Below are 27859 nucleotides of genomic sequence, written 5' to 3' on the forward strand. Positions count from 1 at the left end.
ACTCATACGTATAATTAATACATATATATACGATTTGCATACAGGATAGATTATACACGCTGAGGATTTATTCCAAGTCAAATTCTCTGATGAACTAAGAGACAAAGTCTTTCAGAAGGTTCTTGCGGTACAGATGGAGGGAGGGAGATTGGGACAGGGATACACATTAAGAGAAACACAGAGAAAGATAGAAGGGTACACGAGGACAGAGAATGACAAAGAGATAGCTAGAACCAGATAGGAGACACGTAACGATAGGCGAATAGACATGCCAGACAGGAGGTAAAGATAGATAAAGTGATATATAGACAGAGCTGGTACGGACAATGTCGCTCGGAATCCGTCACTTTGTTCTTCGCTCCGGCATTAATGCCTACATAGCAATGCAGCAGCATTGCAATTAAGGTTTGATTACAACAGATGTAACCATGGACTGGTCAGCACTTTATATTAATATATTCAACATAAATTTCCATTTCTGCTATAATTACAACTGCGAATAGATCAATAATAAATCACTCAATAGCGGGCACTGTATAAACATTGAATACGGTAATATAATGAATGTACGCGAGGGTACTATACTCGCTAGAATAAACATATAGAGTGACATTCTTCACACTGCAATTAGTCCTGCATTATTCCGAACAGGTGGAAAGAGTAACGATGGCAAAGTAGGTCATTTAATGTCAAAATGTTTATGAACCCTAAAGATCGGTTGCGAAATGATCAGAATAGTGCACAGATTCGAACACTTGGTGCCATGCGTGGAGGAGATCTAAACGATGAAATATGACGATTATAAGAAAGTTATCTTTGAGCATGTTGATTCGACGTTCGTGTAACATTAGCTAGCACGATACGAAAAAAACAACAGCATTCTCTATCCCGGGGTAATGTGACTACACTTCAGACTCAATAAATCAATATCCACACTCGCGTTAATGACGTCAGAATGTGTATAGATATACATCTGTCAATGTAACCGTATCCCGACAGCATGGTTTAACTTTTATCTTCAAACAGCATGTCATGTTGTGGTACAATTTGCGGTCTCATATAAAATCTGGAAATTACATTTCTTCTCGCAAAAACGCATCAGCTATGTGATAAAATGACTCTTCCGTATTCACAAACAAAGAATGCTATAAAAGTTTAATTTTGCTTGCAATACAATAATGTAATTAAGGCACAGAAGTTTTCATGGAGACTGTTCATGTGGCACGTTTAAAATTTCAATTTGCCCCACGTTTTCGTGTTGTCAATGCCCCTATAATGTCCTAACCTATTGCAAAGCTTAGCGGGTATCAGTCAACAGTGAACATAACATCACAGCAGTGCGGAGAACATATGTATAGCAGAGAGTCGTTACGTTAAAAGTTTATCTAACAATCTTTACAATATTCACGCAAATTTATGCTTTAACTCCGGATCACACTCCTATTAAATTTTCTAATCATTTCACTTAATCAAACTAGTCTACACCCGACTTGATATTCGCTAAACAGTCAATACATCCACCCTAAAATCCATAAACCAGTCCAGAGTTTAAAAAAACAAGTCATCGGCCCCTGTTGGCAAATCTGCCTGATAAAATTTCAAATCATTAAAATCTCACTAGCTTGATAGATTGTCTCAAAATCAAGAACTAATACTTCTATATTATACTACATAAGTTTTGATGTGTAAATATGACATCAACTGTAAATGTTAAAATATATTAGATATGCCAATCATACTGTAAATACGAATAACTGACAGCAAATTTGTGAAATAATATGGCCACATGCGTGCAAATGGGTCGATTTAAAGAACTTCATGTGTCGCTTCTTTCTACGGAAGGTTTAAAACTAGCGTATACATACGAAAGCGACATTACGCAACTATATGCTCCCGTGGACATCATATATCCTGGACGTCCAATCAACCAAGTGATGCAACCATGTCAACCCAACGCAAAATATATGAACCATGTAATCATTCTCATTATCCGACAGCAGCCCAAGTGACATACATAGTTTCTATACGCATTCAAAGTTAATGTCTTTGTTCATGATTTGTGTGGTGGAGAATCCGGGCTTCTTGTTGACAATTTTTTGAAAGGTCACTTACATGAAATTCTTTGTTTGCCATCCTTGAATTTTTGAAAACCTACCAGCCAGCAAGGAAAAAACAAACACAAATGTATTAACATAAGCTCAGACATAGTGAACGACTAAGTTTTGTATTTCCCAGCATGACAAAGTTTAACTCCAAGATAGAAGCAGTCTATAACGACACAGAAACCGACCAAAAGGATAGAGAGACCAAGCCAAAGGGAAAATACGATCATCGCGTCTGTCTTCATGCCAAGAAAGGCAATGGAGGCATCGCCATTATCGGTGGACAATTCTTCGGTTGTGACTTCTGGTATCGGGCGTGATGACGTTTCGTTGTCTTGTTCCGATTGTGTTTCGATGCTGCCGTTGCTTGCCACTTGCGTTGCCGAATCTGTTGTCATGTTGCTTGCTGGTGAAGATGTGTTTGATTCTGACGAAATTGTCTCCGTTCTTGTTGCTATTGTGTTGTGTGTATTTTCTGACGTATTTGAGGGCGTAACGTTTGTAGTTGGTACCCTACTGGTGCCATCTCTAGCCGTTGTTAGTGGTGTTGTTGTTGTCACTCCTTCTGTGGTTGCTTGCTCTATAGTTGGTGACGTCATGGCGACGTCAGTAATTGACGTTTGAAAGGCGCCTGACAAAGTTTGCGTTGTAGGCCCCAAAGTTGAGTCTGATGGTGTAGTAGGTATAGTCGTAGTCGTTGACATCGCTGTTGTGGGCTCGTGTGTCGTACTAGCTTCATTGCCAGTTGTTGGTTCCAGAGTGATAGCTGATATTGTAGTTTCTGATGTAGTAGTAACGGCCTCACTAACAGTCGTAGTCGTTGACATCGCTGTTGTGGGCTCGTGTGTCGTACTAGCTTCATTGCCAGTTGTCGGTTCCAGAGTGATAGCTGATATTGTAGTTTCTGATGTAGTAGTAACGGCCTCACTAACAGTTGTTTGGATTATGGTTGATGTCGATGGAGTTGACGTAAGCGGAGCGGTAGTGCTAATTGTTATATCAGTAGTTTGCACATGTGCTGTCGAAAGTGTAAAATTTCCTGCAAACACATCACAGAGAAATATATTAAGAAATTCTATCAATCTCCTATAAGTAACTGAAAGGGTAATTTGAGAAGACTGGTATATTCGATAAGCACTCAATTACGGCTTAATGCAAAATATAGCGAAGGTGTACCTGGAAATTCACACACAAAGCGGTCCAAACTCGTGCATGGCTCGTCACTCCAGGAACCAAAGTATATCACCGTGCATGCAGTTCCAACTAAATCTGGCTGGGCTGACGACCCCCAGCCGCCTGTACTCCAGTCCGTGAAACCATTTTCTACAGGTTCACCATCGACCCATTTGAAGCTGCCAGTGTGACTGGATAGGCCGATCCATACGTTCTGCATGAACACCATATCATCAACAAACTGGTTTTCTTCATCGTCGTCAATAATCACCAGCCAGCCTCCCTCCGCTGAACAATTACTTTTGGCATTTTCCCAGGTGTCGCTGTAACCAGATTCGCGATAGCAGCTTTCACTGTTGGCGTACGTTACAAATCCTGAAGGGCAACCTGTTAATTGCAAATTTGAGCGACGAGTTAACATGGATAATATAACGTAACTTGTTCAACATCTTGGTTGGTGGAGTACTACGTAACTTGATGTTATGGAAAACTGTTCTAAGCAATTCATGACGATAGCGATTGTTGTGTACTACATTTTGAACTTTGTCTCTTGCATCAAATGAGTAAACGTTATCAATCAGAAGATAATATTGTGGTGATTCAGGTGTGGGCTGGTAACGCGCAAATCAATGATTTCAACTCTTAAAGTTGGACAAACTATGAGACAAAAATCTCCTGTGCCATAATCTATAGAAAGCTCATGATGAGACATGCTGACTACAGTCAGATCGACATTTTGTGCCTTTGTGCCAGACCCTTTCCCCGCCATCTTTAAAGGCCCATGAGCTGCAACTCTGCGAAATTTGTCCTACCTCAAGGTACCTCCAATATCCTCAGATATGCATTGCAATCTACAAAATGAACGATAAATTTATAAACTATGCCTCAACAACATTTGCTTGAGGCAGATTTTTGTTCATTTTAAATTTCCCGCCATTTTCAAAATCTTGCCATATTAGGTGAAAAACGGAAATTATTTTGTCCAAATGGAGTGAATCCCTTTCCCGTCCTTTCAGTCGGTTGCTGCAAGTTGTATTTGTAAGGATTCAATTGTGTCCATTGGTCATTTACGCTTTTTATCTTGCAGTTGCATGGAGACGGCCATATTTGGGTGTGCACCTGTTTATTATTTGTCTTACTGAAACCTCTCCATACAGTCCCACTCAGTGGATAATTATACTTGAGTAAACATCGCTGAGTAAGAACATTTCTATAAACTAGTTTTAATCTTAATATAAAATAATTGAAATGATGTCAAAAGTTGCAGCTCATGTGCCTTTAACAAGGTCATGTGGCGATGAGCAAAACAAAAGGTTGTCACAAAACAACAGGATAGTGCATTATCGGTCTTCTTCGATATGGAAGACATGGGCGACATCAACAAGGATTGTAGTTTATCTCTTTAATTTTCATCTTTCGTGTCAACACCTGTAAGTACACCAGGAATGACCCAACATCTGCTTGTTAAAGACGCCATATTGTTTTTATGCAGATTAAACGCGCCCTCTCGGTGGACATGTGAATATTTCAGTAAGACTTCTACGTCACAAGTCAGTACAATCGAAGTTAATATTTACATGAATTTGGCATAAAAAGAACAATGCATAGAGTATGAGCAAACACCTGAAGTAAAAATGGTGCCCAATTACGACCCGGCCAGTTTGGAAAGATTTGCAATTTTTTTTTGAGGAAGGACATTTAATGGAATATCGGCAAAGATTTACAAAGCCAGTGACAATCAATGTGTGACCTATCTTAGAACATTACAACATAACTTAAAAGGTGCATTAGATGTACTTGAGGCCAAGGATAGCTGAAGGACTGTAGTGATATTCCCCTCAGAAATACATGACTAAACTCACAAACACATTTACTTATGGTTTTAGCTAAGGGTACTCACCTCCTGAATATGTTGTGTCTTCGATGGTATGTGTTGAAGGAAAAAGAAATTGAAGCAATATTACAAGCTGAACTACAGTGTTTCGCAGTGCAATTTCTTGATAGCCTCACGAACGTCTTGCCGAAACCAAGAATATTACGTTTCTTTCAATAACACAATTATTTTCACAGCCCATGACATCTAATCAAAAGATAAGCACAGAAGAGGCATTCCAGATATGGTCATAGTAATAATGTTCACCAAACGAGCACGGCATTCATTTGTTAATCTTACTACTGAAAAATATAGTTCTTGAGTTCTGTTGGTGACATTACATCGTGACGTCAGAAAATAGAATTTACATAATGCTAAATTTTTGCCAAATGTCTCCATTTATAATGACTCGTTGTAAGTTAATTGACATAGTTAAACAGCGCTCATTAATAATTTGCATAAATGACAATTAATGAGGGAATTGCGCATTAGGTGATAAAATTTGAATTGAACCAATGTCATGGGCACCTTCTCATACCTGACATATGCCCTCCATCAATTTTTCTGTTGAATATATGCACACAGCTGTTGTATTTGCTCAGTCTAATGTTATGGATGTGACCTTTTATTTCATATGAGGCTTTAGTATGTAAAATATACTTCAATGTAGACTATGTATGTCTTTTAAACTATCATCTCACCCTCATATTCACAGGCATATCCGTTGAGGTCTTCGCAGTACCTGTCTTGCCACCTATATGATGCGCCCCTTGCTATGGCGACGCAGTCGCCAGTTCCGTCAGGTCTGTTTGTGTCAAAATTCGTGTAGTCAATTAAAAGATCCCATTCCCGATATCCCATTCGCCATTCACTCATCAAATCACTGTACTCCAAATCGATCCAAATGTCACTAGAATACGAGGATAATATTCCTTCGAGGAAAGCCTGTTTGGCAGCATCCTCTACATTAACGAGGGATGCCCAAAACGGGGCAGACCCAAAGCTATTACAGGCGTTCGAAGCATCCGAGTAGCGCAGAGTCGGAGTTTCGATGACCTTGATACAGTGAGAGTCGTACGAGTATTCACCAGTTGCACAATCTGCAAGTATAAAAATCACAAATCAAAGCCAAGCCTGAGGGGTACATATTGCTCATAGTGACGTCGTGCTCAGATGGCCGATGTTAGGCTATTGATGCGAAATCAGGGTTCATGCTGGCGCTCACCACATTTGCAAGTGCAAAAGAACGTGCATGATGGTGAAAATATAGTTGCAATCTCCGCGCCATTCAGAGTGTTAAGATCTCTCCCACTGACCTTGAATTCCCCGAATAGTAAATATATTGTAAACAAAAAGTACTTCAAAAGCATTTTAATAATATCTGTCTTTTACGAAAGTGACATTCACGGGAAATAGCTTTCATAAGAGGACATCATGTACTGCAATACATGTATTGTGCGTGCGGCAGTACACTTTGCTGCAGTGCAGCAGCTCAAGGTTTTGCCATCCAACCCAAAACCCAAGGCAAAATCTCTAGCTACCGTATTGCAGCTATAGTACAGTATTATGGAACTTGTACTTTCTGTGACATGTCGTCCGGGATGCAATGGTGCGACGGTCGTGAGCGATCTAAACGCTAGGCATAGAAATATACCCAAAATTGGAAACTGTGCTAGAAGAAATGAGGATGTATATTGAAGATCATATGCAATATGTTTGACTTACTATTCGGCAAAGTAGAGCTAATCAGTATCTGAGTTGCTAATACATGCAGGTTTAACAATCACATACCCCATGTATACAGATGGCTGCACAGTCATATACCAACAAGATGCTTATTATCTGCACACCGACCTCGCCTTCAGGGGCAGTTCACATTCGTGTATTTGAACATGTAACTAGTTAATCGTTGGTTTCGAAGGACTTTTGCACGAAGGAGATGTATGTGATCCATTAAACGACATTAGCAAAATGAATGTCACCGACGATTAATCAAATGGGACCATTACCACTGTGACATTTTCAAAAATAGCTAAACCTCTTCGAAACAAATATTAATCATAAAACGCGAGTAGTAGCAATACAAATAGACCGTCACGGTAGACGTAAATCAATTAACCTAGTCACAGATTCTCTCCCTCGTATAATGTCGCAACTATCGGTTTTAACTCTCAAAAATTCGCCATCAAATTTTCAGAAGTTTTTGCCAGCAATAAATGCATAGTAATGAAGACACATTGACAAATATTAATCGGGATGTAGCTTTTATAATAATGGTGAACTAATAACAAATTCTGATGTATACTTTTTTAATTGCTGACCCTGGCAACTTTACATTTTGCCTCCCGAAAGTTATACCACAATGCAAACCCTTGGGCTAACAGATAAAGTTTATGTAAAAAGTGGCAAACGACATTACTTAGCAGCGAGTCCTGATGCTTTGTATCTTTTGATTTACAGAAATGCACTGTGTATTTGCAAAGTAAAAATATGATGTTTTTGTAGAAAATATGCACAAAAACATTACTCATCATTTAGAAAAAGATCGGTAAAGTGCAAAATGACGTACTCTTTCATTCCTGTCATTTACAATCGCATCAAACTACGCTGCACAATGCAATTACATTGGTAAAGTTTTGCTTTGTAATATGAAGTAGCGATGCTAATAGGTTATTGATGTTTTTGATGAAAAACTATCAAGCACCATTTCTAAGATCAGCTAATGAAACTTTTTGGAAACAAAACAGAAAGTTTGTGTTTGATATTGTTCACTCTAACACAAAGTAAAATATTTCAATGGCAAGATGAGGACAGTCTTGCAAAATAAATTACTTCAGGCATAAGGATATGTTGAACTTGGCAATGTACAACAAATACAATAAAAAATACAATAGCAAGCTTTGCCAATTAATCCTTAATTTACATGTTCAATGAACTTCATTGAAGAGCTCGACTCATAGATGCGTTTTCAAATATGTCGAACAAACTATGTGACACTGTAAAATACATGTAACGAGTTTGCTACATCAGTCTGCTCGATATTGATTGGTCTTCATAAGATTAGCTATTACAACTAACAATGTCTAGGACACGGTCATTCCGCTCTATTCTGAACCAACTCTTCGTTGAAGATGGGCGATCCTTAAACTAACGGTCATATCACTCATATCACGTAATATGCAAGTAAAAATGGTAAAAGATGGTCGACACAGCCAGGCATGTTAGAAAAGAGTGAATATATTCATGACATACACGGATCCTTTCACTTTATATCCTGGGTTAAGATTTGGTAGCGAAAGAGCAACTGTACTACAATTGACAGGTCACATAGCGACCTCAGGCAAGTTCGAATTTCTGCGCTCTAAGACAGCATGGCTGTTCTTCATAGAAATGGCGTTTATTCTAACGACAAAGTATTCAGTTAATGCACCAAATATAACCAATCAGATAAACATTAGCTTCGAATCCATGTGATCCCAATGCGCCACTTTTTTTCTTGAGACCATTATTTCATATAATATTAAACTGATGAGAATTGTATTGGCCATATTTCTAAAATGTTCTCTCATTGATTACACGCTGGTTCATATTTGAGAGAGAATACATTTTACTCGCTTTCTGCGGACTGAAGGTCGTAACGCGTGCATTTTGAATATATCGCTTGCACTACATGGAAACCTGGTTTGGTCAAAGTATTGGAAGATCGATGATGATGATGATGATGATGATGATGATGATGATGATGATAAGGATGTCTTAAATTGTAATTCACACTTACATTTATTACTTTGCATTTTATTTACTTTTTTCAATGCGTCATAAGTCTCCATGCTACTTTTAAGTTGAAGTGTGTTAGTACATTTAGGGAATGAATTGGTTTGAGGAATATTACTCAATATTTCAGTGTCGAAATAATCTGCATTTACTAAGAAATATGTGAGCATCATACACTTTTTGAGACATAGCAATTTTAATGTGTGCCTGCACCTTGGTGGAAATAGATAGACATAGAATAAAACGAACAGGAACAAGTTCAACTACAAGACAAAGTTAAATAACCAAATAGGGTACGGTCAGCAAATGAAAAACACAGTAAATGCATAACATACAATCCATGAGATTAGCTTTTCAGCAAGAGATAAAAGAATAGTGGAGACTGTGGTTTTAAAACACTTAAACTTGAGAAAAGGATCGATATCGAAACAATAAACACTATTTGAAAGAGACATCACCGAAGATAGAAAGGATTACTTTGGCAGGTTGACACGATTGGGAACTCTGAATAAATTCGAAGACGTGAAATGCCTCGCGGAAGGGAGGGGAAGGGGGCATGAAAGTGGAAATTGTTTGTTATGTCCGGACACTGCGCCATAACAATACAACGTTTAAGATATGACGTCGCATGAAGTGATGGATAAGATTGAAATAACAACATTGATTGCAGTAATTATCAGCATTGTATTTCAGCCCTTTTTTAAAACAGAAACATTTTATAAATTTCATTTGAGCCCGTTCAATTTCGCCAACGTAGGATTGTGATGTGTGGAAACCACACAATAGAACAACACTTGAGAATGCTTCTCACAAAAGAAATATACAGACTTCTTATGACACTGATCAAAACATGTACACGTGATGAAAGTTTTATCGGGACTCAGTCTGTCATAATTTCAACTAAAATTGTGTATGTAATTGTATTTATGCTTCCTGTAGCGCTACTAAAACAGATGACATGAAAAGTATACGTTCCTTTGTATGCCCAAGCTCGATCCCCTCTGCCAAAAAATATACAATTAGATAGACAGTTGGTTGGTTGGTTGGTACGTTGGTTGGTTGATAAGTTGGTTTGTTATTGAGTTCGAATTTCCGTTTCACTCTTGTGATAAATATTGGCCTTCTTATTTATCCAAAGGAAATAGTAATGTTTTCACATCGAAATATGACAACCGTTGCGAATTAATTGCTTACAAGCCGACACCTAAATTAATCCAATCGTACAATTGTTATACCGTAGATACTTCGAAAATAACGGGGAAATTTGTCATTCACACAAGATACAGGTCGAGTAATTGTGTCACGAAAATTAAAATTCCGCTATATTGACGAGTTTGATTTATACAATTGCATGCACATTTCGAAATCTTTTATTATTCCAAGGGTTCAATCTGACTGCTCCTTGCTGTGTTCAGTGACACGGAAAAGACTGAAAGAGCTTTTCTGGGAAATGCGTGATGTTTTTCCCCTTTTGAAATAGTGTAACAACATTGGAATATGACAAACCATGCCAGTACCATTACTGAGTACCAGTCAAATCCTCTGAAATGCAGCATGGTGCTTTGTGATAGAACAACTAAATGATTTATGGTCGTTTTGTTCCACATTTACCTGACCTCATAATACGTTGTACATAAATATTAGTGGGAGGATGAAAAAGAACATGTGCAAAAGCAATTCTTCGGGTAAGACTTGGACTAAAATATTATCGTAAAACTTGGCATCGTGACGGTCGGCAAGATAGAAGTTTACTATCTAAATTTAGAGCACTTTAAGCTGCATAAGTTTGCATCGTCACTTATTTCTTCTCAGACGCCAAAATGTGGTGATATTTGACGATTAAAATGCTTCTGATCAAGTCTGGCAGAACCACAATCCTTTCTCACCCGGAATTTGTCCATAAATCTAAAAACGATATTTGATATTATGGTGGAAAACCTACAAACGGAGTCGCATTTGTCATTTAAAAAGATATTCTAGCAAGTTGTGAAACAAAATTATTAACATTGTAGTATATAAAGGAGTAGTGTACAAACAGATAAATAAATTGACGTTGGGATTATTATCTACCTACCTGCCAAAGTCAACGCCACGAAAGAGCAAAGAAGGAGGATACATTGCACGAAATACATGGTTCTCTCCCGTGATATTGCATCCAGACCTCCGGCAGCAAGTATAATCAACATAAAAGGAACCTGCGTCGCTCTTTCACTAATTTAAGAATGGCGGAAATCAAATTTTCGAACAACGCAGACTCACGTAAGAAGGCACTTAAGCTTTGTGCTGTTTGATCCTTGGTGCGAAATCTTGAATACCAGTCGATATGATCAAGTCATTACTGCTCTATACAGCCTGCACGCTCTGATCGATCAACTGTCGAAGAGATTCAAGAAAAGGTTTTCATAGGCTTTTTTCCATTTCCGTGGCTAATTTTTATGTCCATCAATATTGAAATCAATCTTCAAAGAGGCTAGGATTCAATTAAACCAAGTATGATTCGCATGCACAAGCCTTCTGAACAAATTTAGCATGTTTTTGGTAACAAAGGAACGTTGGTCGAAATGTTCGGAATTTCAAAGGCCGTTCTCCGTATGGTAATTTTCTGAATTTCAATTGGAGTGAGGAAATTAAACATTTTCGATCAATGAATTCTGTGTTCGAACAGGTTATCAAAATGCAAGGCAGCGTCAGGAAATAAACTTGAAGATCGACAAGAATTTTGCTTTGAATAGTTACCATGGAAACATTACGCTATTGTGACCTTAATGCTAAAATCAGCATTGATAATTTGTTATTCTACATACAGTCACTGTGCAGCATCTAAATACGTCAATGTTTCTGTGGGCACTTGTTTTTCTTTTAATACAATTGCTCAGTTGATCAGTTGCCTTTTGTTGACAGTCACAGCCCAGTCCTCACGGTTTTGCCACTTCTCGTGAGTCCCCGGGATTTTAGGTTGTAAACATTCACAACGTAAGAAGAAAGGCAACACTTCCAATCGAAGAGAAGCCTGGATTTCGATATCTTTCCAAACAGGGTGTCCAGCAGTCTCCTAACTATCGAATCTCTCTCATTGTATTTAACATTTTCAGCTTAAAGATCACTGTAGATGCCTAGTCTGTCTATGCCTCCAATGGAAATGCCTTTGCTAAATTTTAAATTAAGGTAACAAGTCCCTCCGGCCTTTTGTTAGCCAAAATCGAAATTGAAACGTCTCGAAGTCAGCGACATCTCCTTTACTCTAATTTTGCAGGTCTTTACCGCGGTTCTTTTTGGTACCCTAAACATAGATCTTGAAATGAAATGTGTATTTGTATATATTTGACAATGAATGCCTATTTTCACGATTGTAAAGAAAATCTTCATCCGGACATTGACGATTTTATACTTGAGCGTTGCTGTCAACTATACAATGTATGACTTAAATTTAAGCCAGTTTGTCACATTTAAATCTCCTGATGACACTTCCATGAAGATGCCATTTTTTAAAACTGAATGTTTTCGTTACTCGTTTTTTAACAGAGCTTTTTACTCGAGTAGTGTTATGCCCTTTCATGGCAAATCTTCAACAAGTGTTAGGTCATACAAGTCTATTTTATTAAAACATTACACGGGTTTGTTAAACAATAATTTTTATCCTGATAACACTTGTACTTGGGTGGGAAAGTGCCACTGTAAAAATTGCCGTCTCTGTTAATTTCTCTGTTTTGTTTTGTTCTGTTTTGAAATTTCTTGTATTTTTTTATGACTGTTTTATTCTGCGCTTGTCTTTTCTGTTTTTAATTCTGTATGTGTAACTTGTTACATGTGTGTTTTTGTGGAGGGTTGCTTTTGTATAGGTGTTAGTCACCTGTGCGACTCATCCTGACTTTATGTCAAAGCTGAATAAATAAATACTGATAAAGGAAGGATAAAGAAAAGAGAATGGTAGAAATACAAAGCAAAGAACAAAAATGATTGAATACACTTTCCACGCTTTTGAACCACAATGGGGTGTAAAATGTAATTGTTTTGAAAAGGAACCAGCAATTTCCCGAATTTAAACTATTCGATAGTCGCGACAATGCATTCCAATCGTCACTTTACATAGAAAATTGATTAACACAGTCAGCTGAAGATTGCTTCCCGCTCACTAGACTGTCAAAGGAACCGCAGCAGTTTTTGGTGAAAAGCAGATCGCTCAGGATGCAACCATTGTGTAGACGACTATTCTCATTGTTCAATACTTGTGAGATTACTCAAACTCGAAAATATGCCTGTCATTTTCAGAACAACATGACATAATTATTTCAGTATCATCTGCCATTTTTTATCAACAAGTGAGAGTACAGAAATGGTGCATGACAAGCGATCGTCAAAATTTTAATGGAATATGAGTGTTTCAGAGAGGAATTTTTGTCCTATGAAATAAATCAAGGTTATGTTATCCCTTGCTAATACAAGTCTGAAAGCAAATTAACAACATTAATGTTGGCACAAACACACAAAAAGGAAAATCATAAAAGTCCTCTATGGTTTTGTAGATATATAGGTCTGCAAATTATATCCTCTTTTGGAACATAAACAAATTTACATAGATGAAATAAAATATCAGAATGTATAGACTGTAGCAGACTGTCAAACTCTACACAGTTGTCTTCAGTCTGGGGGTAGGGCTGCATATACTCTTTTCTTAGCTCCTTATTAAAAGGACAATTAAAAAGAAAATGGTATTAACCAGTATTGCAGTCGCGAATTTTAAACCAGGGGACACTCTGTCCCCCCACCCTTTATTTTTGGGAACATTTTGAACAGTTTGGGGACAACATACGTCAGTTGTTGATCAAATTTTGTATTATGTTTTAAAAAATCAGTTTCACAAAACAAAATTCAAGCTACCGGCAGCGCTTCACTATGAGTAAATTTCAGACAAGTAATTGGAGCAGCTAGTACACCAGCACAAACACTTGATGGTGTTTTGATCATACCACTCAGGATGCAACCATTGTGTAGACGACTATTCTCACTGTTCAATACTTGAGAGATTACTCAAACTCAAAATATGCCCTTCATTTTCAGAACAACATGACATCATTATTTCAGTATCATATGTCATTTTGTAAATTAATGAGGGTACAGAAAAGCATTTAGTTGGTGCATGACAAGCAATCGTCAAACTGTGAATGGAATATGAGTGTTTTAGAGAGGAATTTTTGTCAATAAAATTAATAAAAAGTTATGTATTCCCTTCCTAATATATGTCTAAAAGCAAATTATTACTATGGAACACAACATTAATGTTGGCACAAACACATACAAAGAAAATTAAGCCCTTTATGTTTTTTTAGATATATAGGTCAACAAATTATTTTTTCCTTTGGTAAATAAAGAAATTTACATGGATGAAATAGCATATCAGAATGTATAGACTGTAGAAGACTGTAAAACCCTACACAGTTGTTATCAGTCTGGAAGTAGGGCGGCTGGTATTCTTTTCTTAGCTTCTTATTAAAAGGACAATTTAAGACAAAATGGTTTCTCCCTAACTACAGAATATACATACTCTATTTATAAATCAATATTGTGGTATTGGAGACCTTCGAAAGCCATCACACTTGAATGTATTTTCTAGTTATGTAATGAGAGGTAATGCTCTAGTCCAAATCAAGCTTAATCAGCCTAAGATATGCACGAAATGCTCCTAAGCATTTCTGGAAGCTTCAACCAAAAGTTGACACAACGTTTTAAGGTTGTTACGAATGTGGGCAGCCAACCACATTCACTAAGTACAGTTCAAGCAGTTGTGTTGCTTGTTACGCCAATAAATCTGATACACAGATTTTTCTCTGAATCTTTTCAAGAACATATAAAAAAACTAGAAACGCTAGATTTCAGAGCCATTACACCCAAAAATTAAGAATCACAAAATAGAACAGTTCATTGGGAAATTACCAACTCTTTACGTAGCTATCGAAATGATTTCATGGCTTTGCTGGCTTGATCCGCAAGGTTTGACTCTGCTTTTGATCATGAATTTCTTGAAGATAATACTTAACCAAGGTATCTTTAATATGTAGGAACTTCTATTTTTGAATTACAAAGGTACCATAAACGAAAGCACATAAGGGACAAGTTTCACGGCAATAATATAAAATAATCTCACAGAAATTTAAGTGAGTTCCTCGTGGTAGTTTCTTCTGCGCACGATAGACTATCAAGATAGTATCTTGTGCGCGCATCATCATTTCTTTTTCCTCGAAAGTATCATTTACTTGCTTTCCCAGGATGGTGCAACGTGATCAAACTATTCGATTTTTGACAAATTAGGAAGACAGATAAGGTTGGCAAATGCCTCTGAACAAAATTGCACTAGTCATATGAATCTCTAAGCCTAGTAAAAACATACTTTTAGTAGCTGTGCATAAAGTCGAATCACGGATTCACCGTGCAAGTATTTCAGCATAATTTTTCGAATGTAATTTTGCGATCAATATGGTACGGCCATCTGATATGACGCATATGTTATTTGAATAATCCAGTATGAGTTCGATTATCTTCCTTGGAGGAGTTGACGTCATGAGTCGAAGTAGTCCTTTTTCAAAATGACCTACATTACACGTCCTACACACATGTACTGCATGTTCTGATTGGTTAATCCGCTTCTCTAAGGTCCACCTTCGGAGCAGTCATTGGAGGGACTCATGTGTTAGGTTTCATAATTATGTATTATTCAATTTACAGCTTCCTGATGGGTTAATGTGTAGGTCCGGTCCTCCAGTGTTCACTGCCTCATTATGCAATGTCCAATGTACTGTTGGATGATGCCTGCACGTGGTCGCAGCTCGATCCCAGTATATGAAGAAAGGTGCTCATACCGAATATCGATGCGGCCAATGCCCCCGTCAAATCAAAATGAAAATGAAAAGCGTGAACTTTGTACATAACCAACAATTGGAAAACAACGAGCCAACATGCCTGTAATGCATAAAGGGACAGGGATAAGTAAAAACATGAAAATTAAACGCATGAAGGTTTGTCGGGCATTTTTCGTTGTAGCTTTCGGCCGATCCGTGAACATCACGAATAACGTATTACTTCAGAGGTAGCCAGGAAGCACGTGGGACATTGCATAATGAGGCAGTGAACACTGGAGGACCGGACCTACACATTAACCAATCAGGAAGCTGTAAAGTGAATAATATATAGTAATGAGACCTAATGCATGAGGTCCAACCAATCAGCTTAACGCAAATGGACCTTAAATTACCAGATGAAGCAATCACTGATGTTGGTACACATGTCATGGACCTGACTTATGAAATAGGACTAGTTAAACTCAAGAAGAAACAAATAATTAGTCAACCGTTAGGAACTGTAAATGCCAGATGATGTGCGTAAAACCAGAAATAACCTTGGCAAACAACTGATAATCACTTAACCTAGACTATTATTTTTTTAGTTGATTAAAGGGACAAAGTCGGCCATTTTTCATGAATTGTGTTTGATGAAAGATACTACTTATATTGTTTGACAGATACTGAATGAATGGGTGATCATGCATATATTCGACCCCGGTTTTAGACATGATCAATAAAAACAATCGCAGAAATGAATTAATGGTCATGACCATTAATTCAGTTTTGCCATGGTTTCATTTAATTTGCCTTTATATTCCAAGGCACACTACGGCTTTTCAAAATATCACTCTTCTTACATACAGTTTTTTCTCAAAGGGGAAATTTACCCAGCCTTTCTTAGGTAACCAAGTTGTTATTTAGTGAAAAATAAACAAAATAACGTTGGTTTCACTCACTTTCACGCGCGTATAAGCCCATTGGCCACAAGCTGAACGCACGGGAACCGGAAGTGACGTATTAAACTTGCTCGTCGTCTTGTACTCAGCGACTTCAAAGCGAGGTCACTTACAGCGAAGCTCTTCTACGCCAAATAGAGGACGTGTACAGGTACGCAAACCTCAGCGCTCGACTGAAAATCATAATGGCGAAAATAATCGCCAGTAACTTCAAACCTGAAGGAGCAATCGATGATAAAAGACTGACATCGTCAGAAAGTTGCAGCGACTCGAGTTCGGATAGTGACTTTTCTAGCTCCGATGAAGAAGTTCAAATTCCTCCCGGCGAGCAATCATGCATGTGGTGCGTCTGCAATTGCTGTGAAATCATGCCGACGCTGAAGTAATGCCAATGATGTAAAGAGATCGACATTAATTCTAAAAGTGCGAGCATTTTTAATGTGTTACAGAACCCCCTGATATAGCCATGATTAGTCTCGAACCGGCGGTCCTGTCTAAAGCGTTCCGTTTCTAGTGCCTGAGCATACGAACAGTCCCATAAGGCTTATACAAGCATGGAGGTAGCAGTCTTGCTACCTCCATGGTACAAGCGACGTACTTGGGGCTGGATATGCCCCGGACAGTTTCTTTTAGGCTTGTAGTTCAGTAGTTGGGCTTGCAACTTTCGCTAAAAGCAGTCCTTCTCAAAGTTGTATTCACATAAAGCTTTATTTCTACTCGACTTAAACATCGACACCGAGTGCTTGGCCCCTATATTCTGTAGCCATTCTATAAGTCAAAAAGCTTGCAGTTGCACACGTCGACTGCTTCAATGACCAAGTTTACGACGTCACTTCCGGCATTTTAGTGCACCGCTGTTTATTAGCCAGTGAGTGAAAGTGAATAAAATCGACTCGAAAGCCTTTCAATGATCATATCAGTTTAATTATTATTATTATTATTATTATTATTATTATTATTATTATTATTTTTATTTTTATTATTAGACTTTATTTAAACTCGATAAACTGTTGAGCCGGAGGCTCTTCTCACACAGAGTCGAGTATAACAACATTTACAATATTTACATTAAAAAAATAATTCAGGAAGAAAACTTTATACTGAAGAAAAATGTAAAAACGCTACAAGTAAAACAATCTAAAAACAGTAAGATTAACCCATCTATTTAAAAAAATGGCACTTGCAATTTCTTTTGAATGATAGATGTGAAGAGCTAGGTTTGATCTCTCCAGGCAAAGTATTCCATATTTTAACCCCGTTGTACATAAAACTTCTTTTGAAAAATTGGGTTCTATGCCCTGGAATATACAGATCTTCTCTGTTTGCAGACCTTGTGTTACGTCCGTGGATCTGCTTTACACCTCTAAAAACGTCTTAAGATAATCAGGAGCAAGGTTATTCAGAACTTTGTACATTAAGACTGGTTCATTGTATGGAACTCTTTCACGAATTGGCAACTACCTTAAGGATTTAAATAAAACATAACTTGGAGTATTAAAATCTTGATCTAAAATCACTCTAGCAACAGTTTTCTGCTGTCTTTCTATACGAGATAAAAGAGTGGTTGAACAATGACCCCATATGTTCGAACAATAATCAAAATGAGGTAAAATGAAACAATCATAAAACGTCAACATTGCTTTCTTAGTTAAAAATGATCGTATACGCTTTAACTGTAAAAGCTTAAAGCAACTTTACCACATACTTTACTGACATGTTTATCCCAGGTCAAAGTATCATCAATTGACAGACCTAAAAGGTTTTCTTGCTTAACACATTCAAGCTGCTCGTCATTACAAACAACGTTTATACATTTGCCTGTTCTAGATTTTTTTTGGGAGGTTCCAAAGACCATCACCTTGGTCTTTTCTATATTTAGACACATGTTATTGTTACAACACCAGCTCAAAATGGATGCCATGTCACCATTTAGCTTAGTTTCAAGTTCTTGGATATTGTGGCCAACCGCCTGTGCCGCTGTGTCGTCAGCATACATATTGATTTCTTAATCGTCTAAAGCTAGGTGGAGATCATTAATAAAAAGCAGGAAGAAAAGAGGACCGAGAATGGAGCCCTGAGGGACTCCAACACTAATTGGAAGAGCGTCACTAAAGGTCCCATTGAAGCTAACTGACTGGGATCTATTTGTTAAATATTATGTAAGGAAATGAAGAGTTTTGTCGGAACACCCGTAAAGTTTCAGTTTTCGCAGCAATATATTGTGATTAACAAGGTCAAATACCTTCCTGAAGTCTATCAACAAAAGCCCAATAAGGTTGCCTTTGTCAATTTCTTGATACCATAAATTTGTAAGGTAAGTAAGAGCTGTTTGACAGGAATGAAGCTTACGAAAACCCGATTGATTGTTGGACAATAAGTTGTGACAAGACAGAAAATCATAAAAATGGGTGTGAACATGTCTTTCCAATAGCTTAGAAAGAACAGGTAAAACTGAAATCGGTCTGTAGTTTGAGACATTATCGATTGCACCTTTTTTGAATAAAGGTGTTACTTTTGCAGGTTTCCATTGTTGTGGAAAGGAACTTGATGTAATTGCATAGTTAAAAAGTACTGTGAGGCTTGGAGTAATCTGATTGGCTCCAATCTTTAAAAAGGGTGCACTTATACGGTCTAAACCAGTGGATTTTATATATAAAGTATATCAAAAAATATTCCAAATAAATTTCCAAGGTAAATTTCCCCTTTAAACTGGTACGCATAAACGTTTTGCCAATTTCTTATTTAGTTGTTGTTTTTCATCCCATTTACGGGTAAACGTTCTGTTAAAATTACTGTCAGATCTCTTAGTATCCCGATAGTCGGTGTGAACTCTGGTAGTGAACTATTTGTCACAGGTATATTTAAGAAAACGAGGCAAAACATGGTTCAACTATATAGCCATGACCAGAATTTTCAGAGCTTACTGTTAACCCACGTTTAAACTAGAGAGTAGTTTACTGACAAAAATACTGCAGACAGCGTTTGAGAGATGGCATCATTTCTTTGATTTATTGCCAAAAGTCCATGTGCTATTCTTTCTTGGTTTGTTTGTGGCGTGCACTTTGTCAAAGTGTTTGCGAATTTGGAACGACGTTGCAATGACAAACATTTCCTAATTCGGATCTGCACGGAAGCTCCATGTCCATGTTACCGTCACTTTCTGTTTTCGTCGCAGCCTAAGTCAAATATTGCATTAAATCTTGGATTTTCGATAAAAACTAAGACGGTGAAAGTATTTCTTTCTCCAAGAGCTTTAAAATGAACCTCCACAAATGGTAGATCAGAAGAGAATTGTATAAATTTGTGAGTCCGACTATCTGTCCCAGAGGCGCGTTCTACTTCAGAGATCAGCGTAGATGCCTAGTCCGTCTATGCCTCCAATGAACATCCGTTTCCTAAATTTTAAACTAAAATAAAAGGTAACAAGTCCCTCTGGCCTTTTGCTAGCCAAATTCGAAATTGAAATGTCTCGAAGTCAGCGAAATCTCCTTGACTCTAATTTTGCAGGTCTTTACCGCGGTTTTTCTTGCCACCCTAAACACAGATCTCTGAAATGAAATGTGTACTTGTATACATCTGACAATGAATGCCTATTTTCACGATTGTAAAGAAATATCTACATCCTGACATCGACGATTTTATATTTTGAGCGTTGCTATCAACGAGACTGAAAGGAGGGCCAGGGGCAAAGAAAAGAACGAAAATCCTTGAACACACTTTCCATGCTTTTGAACCACAATGGGGTGTAAAATGTCTTTGTGTTTAATAGGAACCAGCAATTTCCCGAATTTAAAGTGTTCAATAGTCGCAACAATACATTTCAATCGTCATTTTACATAGAAAATTGATTTACACAGTCGGTTGAAGATTGCTTCCCGGACACTGGACTAAAAGGAACCGCAGCAGTTTTCGATGCAAAGCAGAAACACTTGGTGTTTTGATCATATCACTCAGGATGCAACCATTGTGTAGAAGACTATTCTCTCTGTTCAATACTTCTGAGATTACTCAAACTCAAAACTATGCTTGTCATTTTCAGAACAACATGACATAATTATTTCAGTATCATGAGCAGTTTACTTTGTGTAATTGTTATCAACAAGTGAGGGTGAAGAAATGCATTTACCTGGCGCATGACAAGGGCTCGTCAAAATTTGAAAGAAATACATTTTTTAGAGGTGTATTTGTTTCCTATAAAATTAATAAAGGTTATTATTTCCCTCCCTAAAGCACATTGTGACTATGGAACACAACATTCATGAAGGCACAAACACACACAAAGAAAAATCATAAAGTCCTATATGAGTTTTTAGATATATAGTCTACAAATTATTTTTTTCTTTGGAAAATAAACAAATTTACATAGATAAAATAACATAATATAGACTGTAGAAGACTGTAAAAACTCTACTCAGTTGCCTTCAGTCTGGGGGTAGGGCTGCAGATACTCTTTTCTTAGCTCCTTATTAAAAGGACAATTTAAGAGAAAATGGTATAATTAATCAGTGTTGCAGTCAGGAATTTTAAACCAGGAGCACTCTGTCCCCTACCCTTGATTTTTGGGGACATTTGAACATTTTGGGGACAACATACGTCAGTTGTTAATCAAATCTTGTATTATGTTTTAACAAATTAGTTTCGCAAAACAAAATTCAAGCTACCGGGAGCGCTTCGCTATGCGTAAATTTCAGACAAGTAATTGTAGCAGCTAGTACACCATATCTGCCGATCAGAGAGCAGAGTTGGACTACAAGCAAGTTATAATATCAAGTGTAGCGTTCTAATATGTGCTTCGAAAGTACGAAAATATAAGGCTCCATACAAGGCACACTTGAATAGTTACATTGAAATGAAAGGTAATTCTCTGGTCCAAATCAAGCTTTATCAGCATAAGATACGCATGAGATGCTCCGAGGCATTTCTGGAATCTTCAACCAAAAGTTGACACAACGTTTTAAGGTTGTTACGAATATGGACAGCCGACCACATTCACTAAGTACAGCTCCAGTAGTTGTGTTGCTTGTAACGCCAATAAACTTGATACACAGATTTTTCACTGAACCCTTTCAAGAACATTAAAAAACTGAAAAAGCTATCCAGCGCCATTGCAACAAAAAGGAAGTATCACAGAATCGAACAGTTGAACATGACAGTTCTTTGGGAAATTACCAACTAATTACTCAACTATAGAAATAATTTTCATGGCTTTACTGCCCTGATCGGCAAGGTTTGACTCTGCTTTTGATCATGAATGTCTTGAAGATAATACTTAACCAAGGTAAGTATCTATAACATCTAAGAACTTCTTTTTTTGAATTACATAGGTACTGAGTGATGAAAGCACATGAAGGACAAGTGTCAAGACAATAATATACAATAATCTCACAAGAATTCAAGAAGGTTCCTTGCGATAGTTTCTTCTGCGCAAGAGAGACATCTTCTGATTACAAGACAGTATCTTGTGCGCGCCGGATTATTTCGTTTCCCTCGAAAAATCATTTACTTGCTTTCCTAGTTTTGTTTAATTTTTGACAAATTAATGGGATCAGTAAGGTCACCAAATGCCACTGAACAGAACTGCACTCGTTACATAAACCTCTCAGCCTAGTACAAAGCTACTTTTAGTAGCTGTGCATAAAGTCACATCACAAAGTCCGCGCGCGAGTATTTCAGCATGATTTAAATAAAAAATAGTTAATTTGCGATCAATATGGTCAGGCCATCTGATATGACGCAGTCGTTCAAATGTTAAGTATGAGTTCGATTATCTTCCTTGGAGGAGTTGACGTCATGGGTCGAACTTAAACTCAAAAACGAATAATTGATCAATCATGAGGAATCTTAAATGCCGGACGTCAAGAGGAAAACCAGGAATATCGAGGCCAACAACAGATAATCACTTACTCTGTAATTGTTTTTTATCTGACTAACTGTCAATTGTTATACACAAAAACCTGTTGTTATTGGATTGTTTGTCGCTTATGCTGGCTTTCCATCCCAATTTACCTCTGGCTGCACCGCACCCAAGCGTTACTTTGGAATGGCATTATATGAGGCTGTAATTTGAATATTCTTAAGGCATAGCGGTTGCTCCACACACATTGTTTCATTGCTGATATTCATGTGCCCTTTTTTGTGCCAATTCACCCGGTAAAAAGTTCTTGACTTGTTTGAGTGCACTGCTTAGAGATTGGGCTAGTAAGCTTGCCCCCGGCAGGACGGAAGAAGAAATCATAAAACGGTTTACTGGTTTGTGCTATTTCTTTTGTCATGTCTGTATCCGAATAAGTTTTTTTCTTGCGTCGCTACGAAGCTCGAATCGAAACACAGTAACGAAACACTCTTAGTCATGTTGGAAAATTGTATTTTTATAGAAACTTTTAACAGACACGCCTTGCAATTCACGGGTATGTAAACCTGAGTGCTTGATTGTATTTCTTTCTCTTTCCCCTCTTATGAAACTTAAAGAGGGACTTCTAATTATTATGGACTAGATTAATTTAAAATCAATCGTGTTTTCGTCATTTAATTTTCTCTGACTGGATTTTATTTTCATTTTATCCGAATGGGCCGAGGCATATTACGGCTTTTCAAAATAGCGTAGTTATGTATTATATAATTTTCGTAAATACGCATATGAGAAAGGTCGCCCTTTCTTATTCTTTTGTTGTTCCAATGACGCTCTGGTGTTCATCCAACTTACGGATAAACCTACTGGCTTTAATTAAGCAATCTCAGATCACCTAGTGTCGCAATAGTCGAGATGAACTCTAGTTATGAACGATTTGTTATGTGAAAAACAGGTTTATTTATGAAAACGAGGCGTGACGAGAATGTTCAGAACTAACCAGCGTTAAAACCTTAGAGTTTTTTACTGATAATAAAACTGCATATAGCGTTAGAGATACCATCAATTCTTGGATTTGTTGCCAAATGCACATTTATGCTATTCTTTCTTGGATCCATGTGGCGTGCACTTTGTCAAACGTTAGTGTTTGCGAATTTGAAACTACATATCTGGCAATGATAAACATTTGATACGTCGGATCTGTACGCAAGCTCAATCTCCATGTTAGAGCGCCGCCACTGCTCAGTTTTCATTGCAACCTTAATCAAATATTGCGCCGGGGCAGCAATGGTTGTGTACATTATCATTATTGACTATCCACAGCTTTTTTCATGCATGCCTTTGTAACTGTCTGATAAAAAGTACACCCATGCATAGCTGACTGTACACCATTGAATACAAATCAGTTAGGCGAATCCAGTATTGCTTGAACAACCTTGCACTAATCTAAAACTGACAACACGACTCTCAAACCCATAAAAGAAATGTGTTAAATATTTTTAAGACACATATTGTCACCCGCATTTTAAAGCGGCCCTTCTAAAGCCATTAATATGTTATGTTGGTTGGATAATACATACATTGACTTCACCGATGTTGATGCCCAGCGGGACAATAACTTTTGTGAGCTGTAACTTCAGTGTCTACGAAAAATTATCGACTTGATAATGATAGAACGTAAATGTGATTTGCTTCCACCAGAAATTTTTAATGACTGGTGATTGTTGTCATTCAAATGAAATTATTATCGTTATTACATTGTTGTTATTGGTGTTGATGTTGATGTTGATGTTGATGTTGATGTTGTTGTGGTTGTTGTTGTTGTTGTTATTGTAGGTGATGCCACTGCTATTGTTGCCGTTGTTCTTCTTGCTTCTTGCTCGTTATAAAACGGATATGGCAACCGAAAGACGTCCGATATAATAGGTCAAGCTTGTATAATACAATATATGACATGTCCATAAATATTGTGACTATATTTATCTAAATCCGATGTTGGATATCAGTAGCAAGTGTTGAAATGCAAATCTTCCGTAATCCGTCACACAATGTGCATTATGCATGTTTTTCAATCACTTTGCCAACTTATTTTCGGTTCAGCTCAAAATAATTATGAAAGCAATCTGCAGATGATATTTTTACACGATTAGCGAAAATCATTAATCAATGAACTCTAAGGTACAGCATATCTTTGAAATGCAGTGTAAGATTACAGAACGCCACACTTATGCAAATGTATTCATTTTCTGATGACTTGATAAAATTGAATTCTTTAAACTTCTATTTTATTGAACAAAGGAAGTAAACACGTATGAGAAGTAAGATGTTGAACTATAACTGCATCTTCTTCATCTTTTAACAGTGAATGAGAATGCCTTTAATGAAGATTACAATTTCTTCAGATTTTTCACGAAGATATTGATTAGATCCAATACAACGCACAGACCTACAAGCAAAACTGAACAGCCGAGCCACATTGAAAATACCACAACTGCACTTTCTGTCATTCCTAGGAATGCTCCGACTTCATAGGATTCTTCTGACGTCGTAATGGTTGTAGTGTATACAAAAGGAGAACTGGCGATGACCTTGTCCGACTTTTGGATATTTTGAGTATTGTTGTATTCAACAGTTGTAGAGCCGTCTTCTAGTCCATTGTTCCAAAGTGTAGTGCTTGATGAGTTCTTGACAATCGATGATCTTGGTCCTTCAGAGGAAAACAATTGGACTGATAATGCAGTATGGTCGGCAGGCGTTTCCGTTGGCAACGGTGGTGTCGTCGTGGTAAGCTCATCGATGGAGGTTGAGCGTTCAACTTTAGTGGTAGGCAATATCTCTGTTGCTTCTTGCAGTTCTGTCCCAATAGTGGTTGTGGTCACCGTGGTTAGGACCGAGGTGGGGATTGCAGGCTCTGACACGATGGTTTGAACGACGCTAGCCCGAGCAGACGTTGCCGTCGTTGCCGCATTGTTTTCTGCAAAGATGGACGAGTCAATGCAGATAACAAACTACCTATTTACTTGTGAATGTTAATTAATATAACCAGTATATCCGTTCCGCTGATATTACAAAGACAGTGAAAAAACAGTCAAATAAATGTGCGATACAAATCTGAATCTAAGCTTCGTGCATTATTGAACAATGGCGTGGATTTCCAATCTTTGTCAACTGTCTTGTCTTCTGTGGTCTAGGCGTTTTAACAGGAATTGAACGAGTATAACACTACTAAAAATCGACTAAATGACGAATCCTTTATAAAGTTTGCTCTGAAAATACTTTTTACACATTCGTAAAAATTTGAATTTCCTCACTTTTTTATAGGTATGAAAGGTAAGTAAAGCAATACAATACCTTGGAATTCGCATACGTATTTATTTTGTGTCGTGCAGGGTTCATCAAACCAACCAAAGGCACTGGAAATCCTAGCACAGGCGACGCCAACATAATCGGGCTGGGCTGGAGTAAATAATAGGCCCATGAACCAGTCAGTTAACCTGTCCTCCATACTCAAGCCATCCACCCACTGAAAACTTCCAGAATAACTGGACAACCCAATCCAAATGTTTTCAGCCAGATCTTTGAGGAAGTGGCTCTCCGCTGTGTTATCCACGATCACTAGATATCCACCATCTGCCTCACACTTGTCGCTGGCGTCAGGCCAGTTGTCCGTGTTTTCAGATAAACGGTAGCAATGGCCGTCGAGACTGTAGGTACCATCGCCGCAATCTGTACGAAGGTAACGTGCAAACACCATAGTTTGACTATGAATACTGATAAATGTCTTTGCTTTTCCTTCGGCATAACAGGCTTTCATTAGGCTTTCATTAGAAACTAAGAAAAGTATTTATTTTTCAAAAAACGAGAAATGTCTTTCACTTATGGAGGATCAGCGAAGCAGCATTACAAATGAATGATTGTTTGATTTGTGGGAAAATGGGGTTTATGTACAAAATTGCGATGGGAATTTGTTTTCGTGGTCAGAGGTCAAGGTTAAGCAGATTGATTACTCTGATATCACACAGATTAAAAGTAGTTTCTTGTCCCTGACTAGTGCGATGCTGCTATTAAAATATTACATAAAATGTGGTTATAAAGCCCTTTAGCGTAAAGCCCTTTAGAAATATTGTTGTGCTTTGAATAAAGGTACAAGGTGCAGAGAGTACCATAGGGCAAGGGAAGGAATGAGAGAGAAAAACTTTATCAAACTTTTGGTCTCCAGGGATTGTTTTCCAAAAAAGGTGAGAGATGGTGATTTGAAGTGATGCCCGCAAACCCTTCCATTCGCCTCCGAAGAGTAATATTGTATGTAACCATGGCATGAAAATCGCCCTACGATCGAAGACGCTTCAAACTACTGCGTGGGAAAGCACTCCTACCTCCAACTCCGATTAAATCTGAATGTTGCAAGAAAATGAAGAAAATTATTAGTCATTAGTACAAATTTTATAAATTGAATTGAACAAATGTTGATATGACAGGTAAATTGTAAGAATTTTGGAATCAATTAGTATTTACATTTGTGAAGAATGCAGGATTTAAATATTCAAATGATGCATACAGTACTATACAGTCGATCTCAGTCATGGCTGTTTGAAGTACAAATCTCAAAGTCGTGAAAAATTGAAAAGTCAACGCCACTAGCATGTATTTCTGACATATCTATGAAAGAGGCGAACATGTTCGTTCAAAACGTGGTTTGCCATTCCTGCATGTTAGAGTAATACGATATGCAAATGCAGGATCATTCGTTTCTGTTGGGTATAATCCATAAGTATTAGAATTTAAGATTTCATGAATAATAAACACAATAAGAAATGCAAGAATTCGTTTTAATATGATTTACCTCGATCAAAGCGTTGGCAAATGTATCCGATACTATCGGTGCAATTTCTATCGTGCCATTGGTAGGACGAGGAACTTATCACGGCGATACAGTCACCACTGCCGTCAGGCTTCCCTGCTGCAAAGTTTGTGTAATCTTGTTGTAGGTCCCACCTGTGCGTACCCATTCTCCACGGCAAACCATAGAATGGCTGGTACCGTGCTAAGGAGATCCAAAAGTCACCATCGTACTGCGCTAGTATCTCCTCGAGAAAAGACTGTTTCTGACCGTCTTCTACCAATACTAGCGAATCGTATTGCGTGTCTTGGCCCGGGGAAGTGCAGCTCATGTAGGCGTTTACTCGACTAACACTTACTTCGTTGAAAACTGCAATGCAGTTGAGGTGATAAGCGTATTCGGCTGGCTTACATTCTGTAATTGTATAATAATTGTGTTCATTGGTGTTGTAAATCAT

At 37.7% G+C, this 27859-nt stretch overlaps 1 protein-coding gene across 1 annotated transcript; it reads right to left on the reverse strand.

Moving 5' to 3' along the window:
• Positions 1 to 536: 536 nt before the first annotated feature.
• LOC139146018 (mucin-22-like) lies at positions 537 to 27859 on the reverse strand. The gene is made up of 7 exons (XM_070717466.1): positions 27406 to 27859; positions 26939 to 26956; positions 25968 to 26288; positions 25060 to 25536; positions 5850 to 6248; positions 3279 to 3662; positions 537 to 3141 (listed from the first exon to the last, which is right to left on the reverse strand). The coding sequence occupies exons 1-7, from the start codon at positions 27857 to 27859 to the stop codon at positions 2216 to 2218; spliced, it is 2979 nt and encodes a 992-aa protein (XP_070573567.1). The 3' UTR covers positions 537 to 2215.

Source organism: Ptychodera flava, chromosome 12 (genome assembly GCF_041260155.1).
Source record: "Ptychodera flava strain L36383 chromosome 12, AS_Pfla_20210202, whole genome shotgun sequence".
NCBI lineage: Eukaryota > Metazoa > Hemichordata > Enteropneusta > Ptychoderidae > Ptychodera > Ptychodera flava.

Excerpts from the sequence above, each read along its gene's own strand:
- LOC139146018 (XM_070717466.1), bottom strand. The coding sequence starts at position 27,859 with ATGATTTACAACACCAATGAACACAATTATTATACAATTACAGAATGT. Across the intron at positions 6,249-25,059 it reads ATTCCTAGGAATGACAGAAA|ATTGTGCAACTGGTGAATAC; the intron begins GTGCAGTTGTGG and ends TTATACTTGCAG. Across the intron at positions 3,663-5,849 it reads ATATGCCTGTGAATATGAGG|GTTGCCCTTCAGGATTTGTA; the intron begins GTGAGATGATAG and ends TGCAATTAACAG.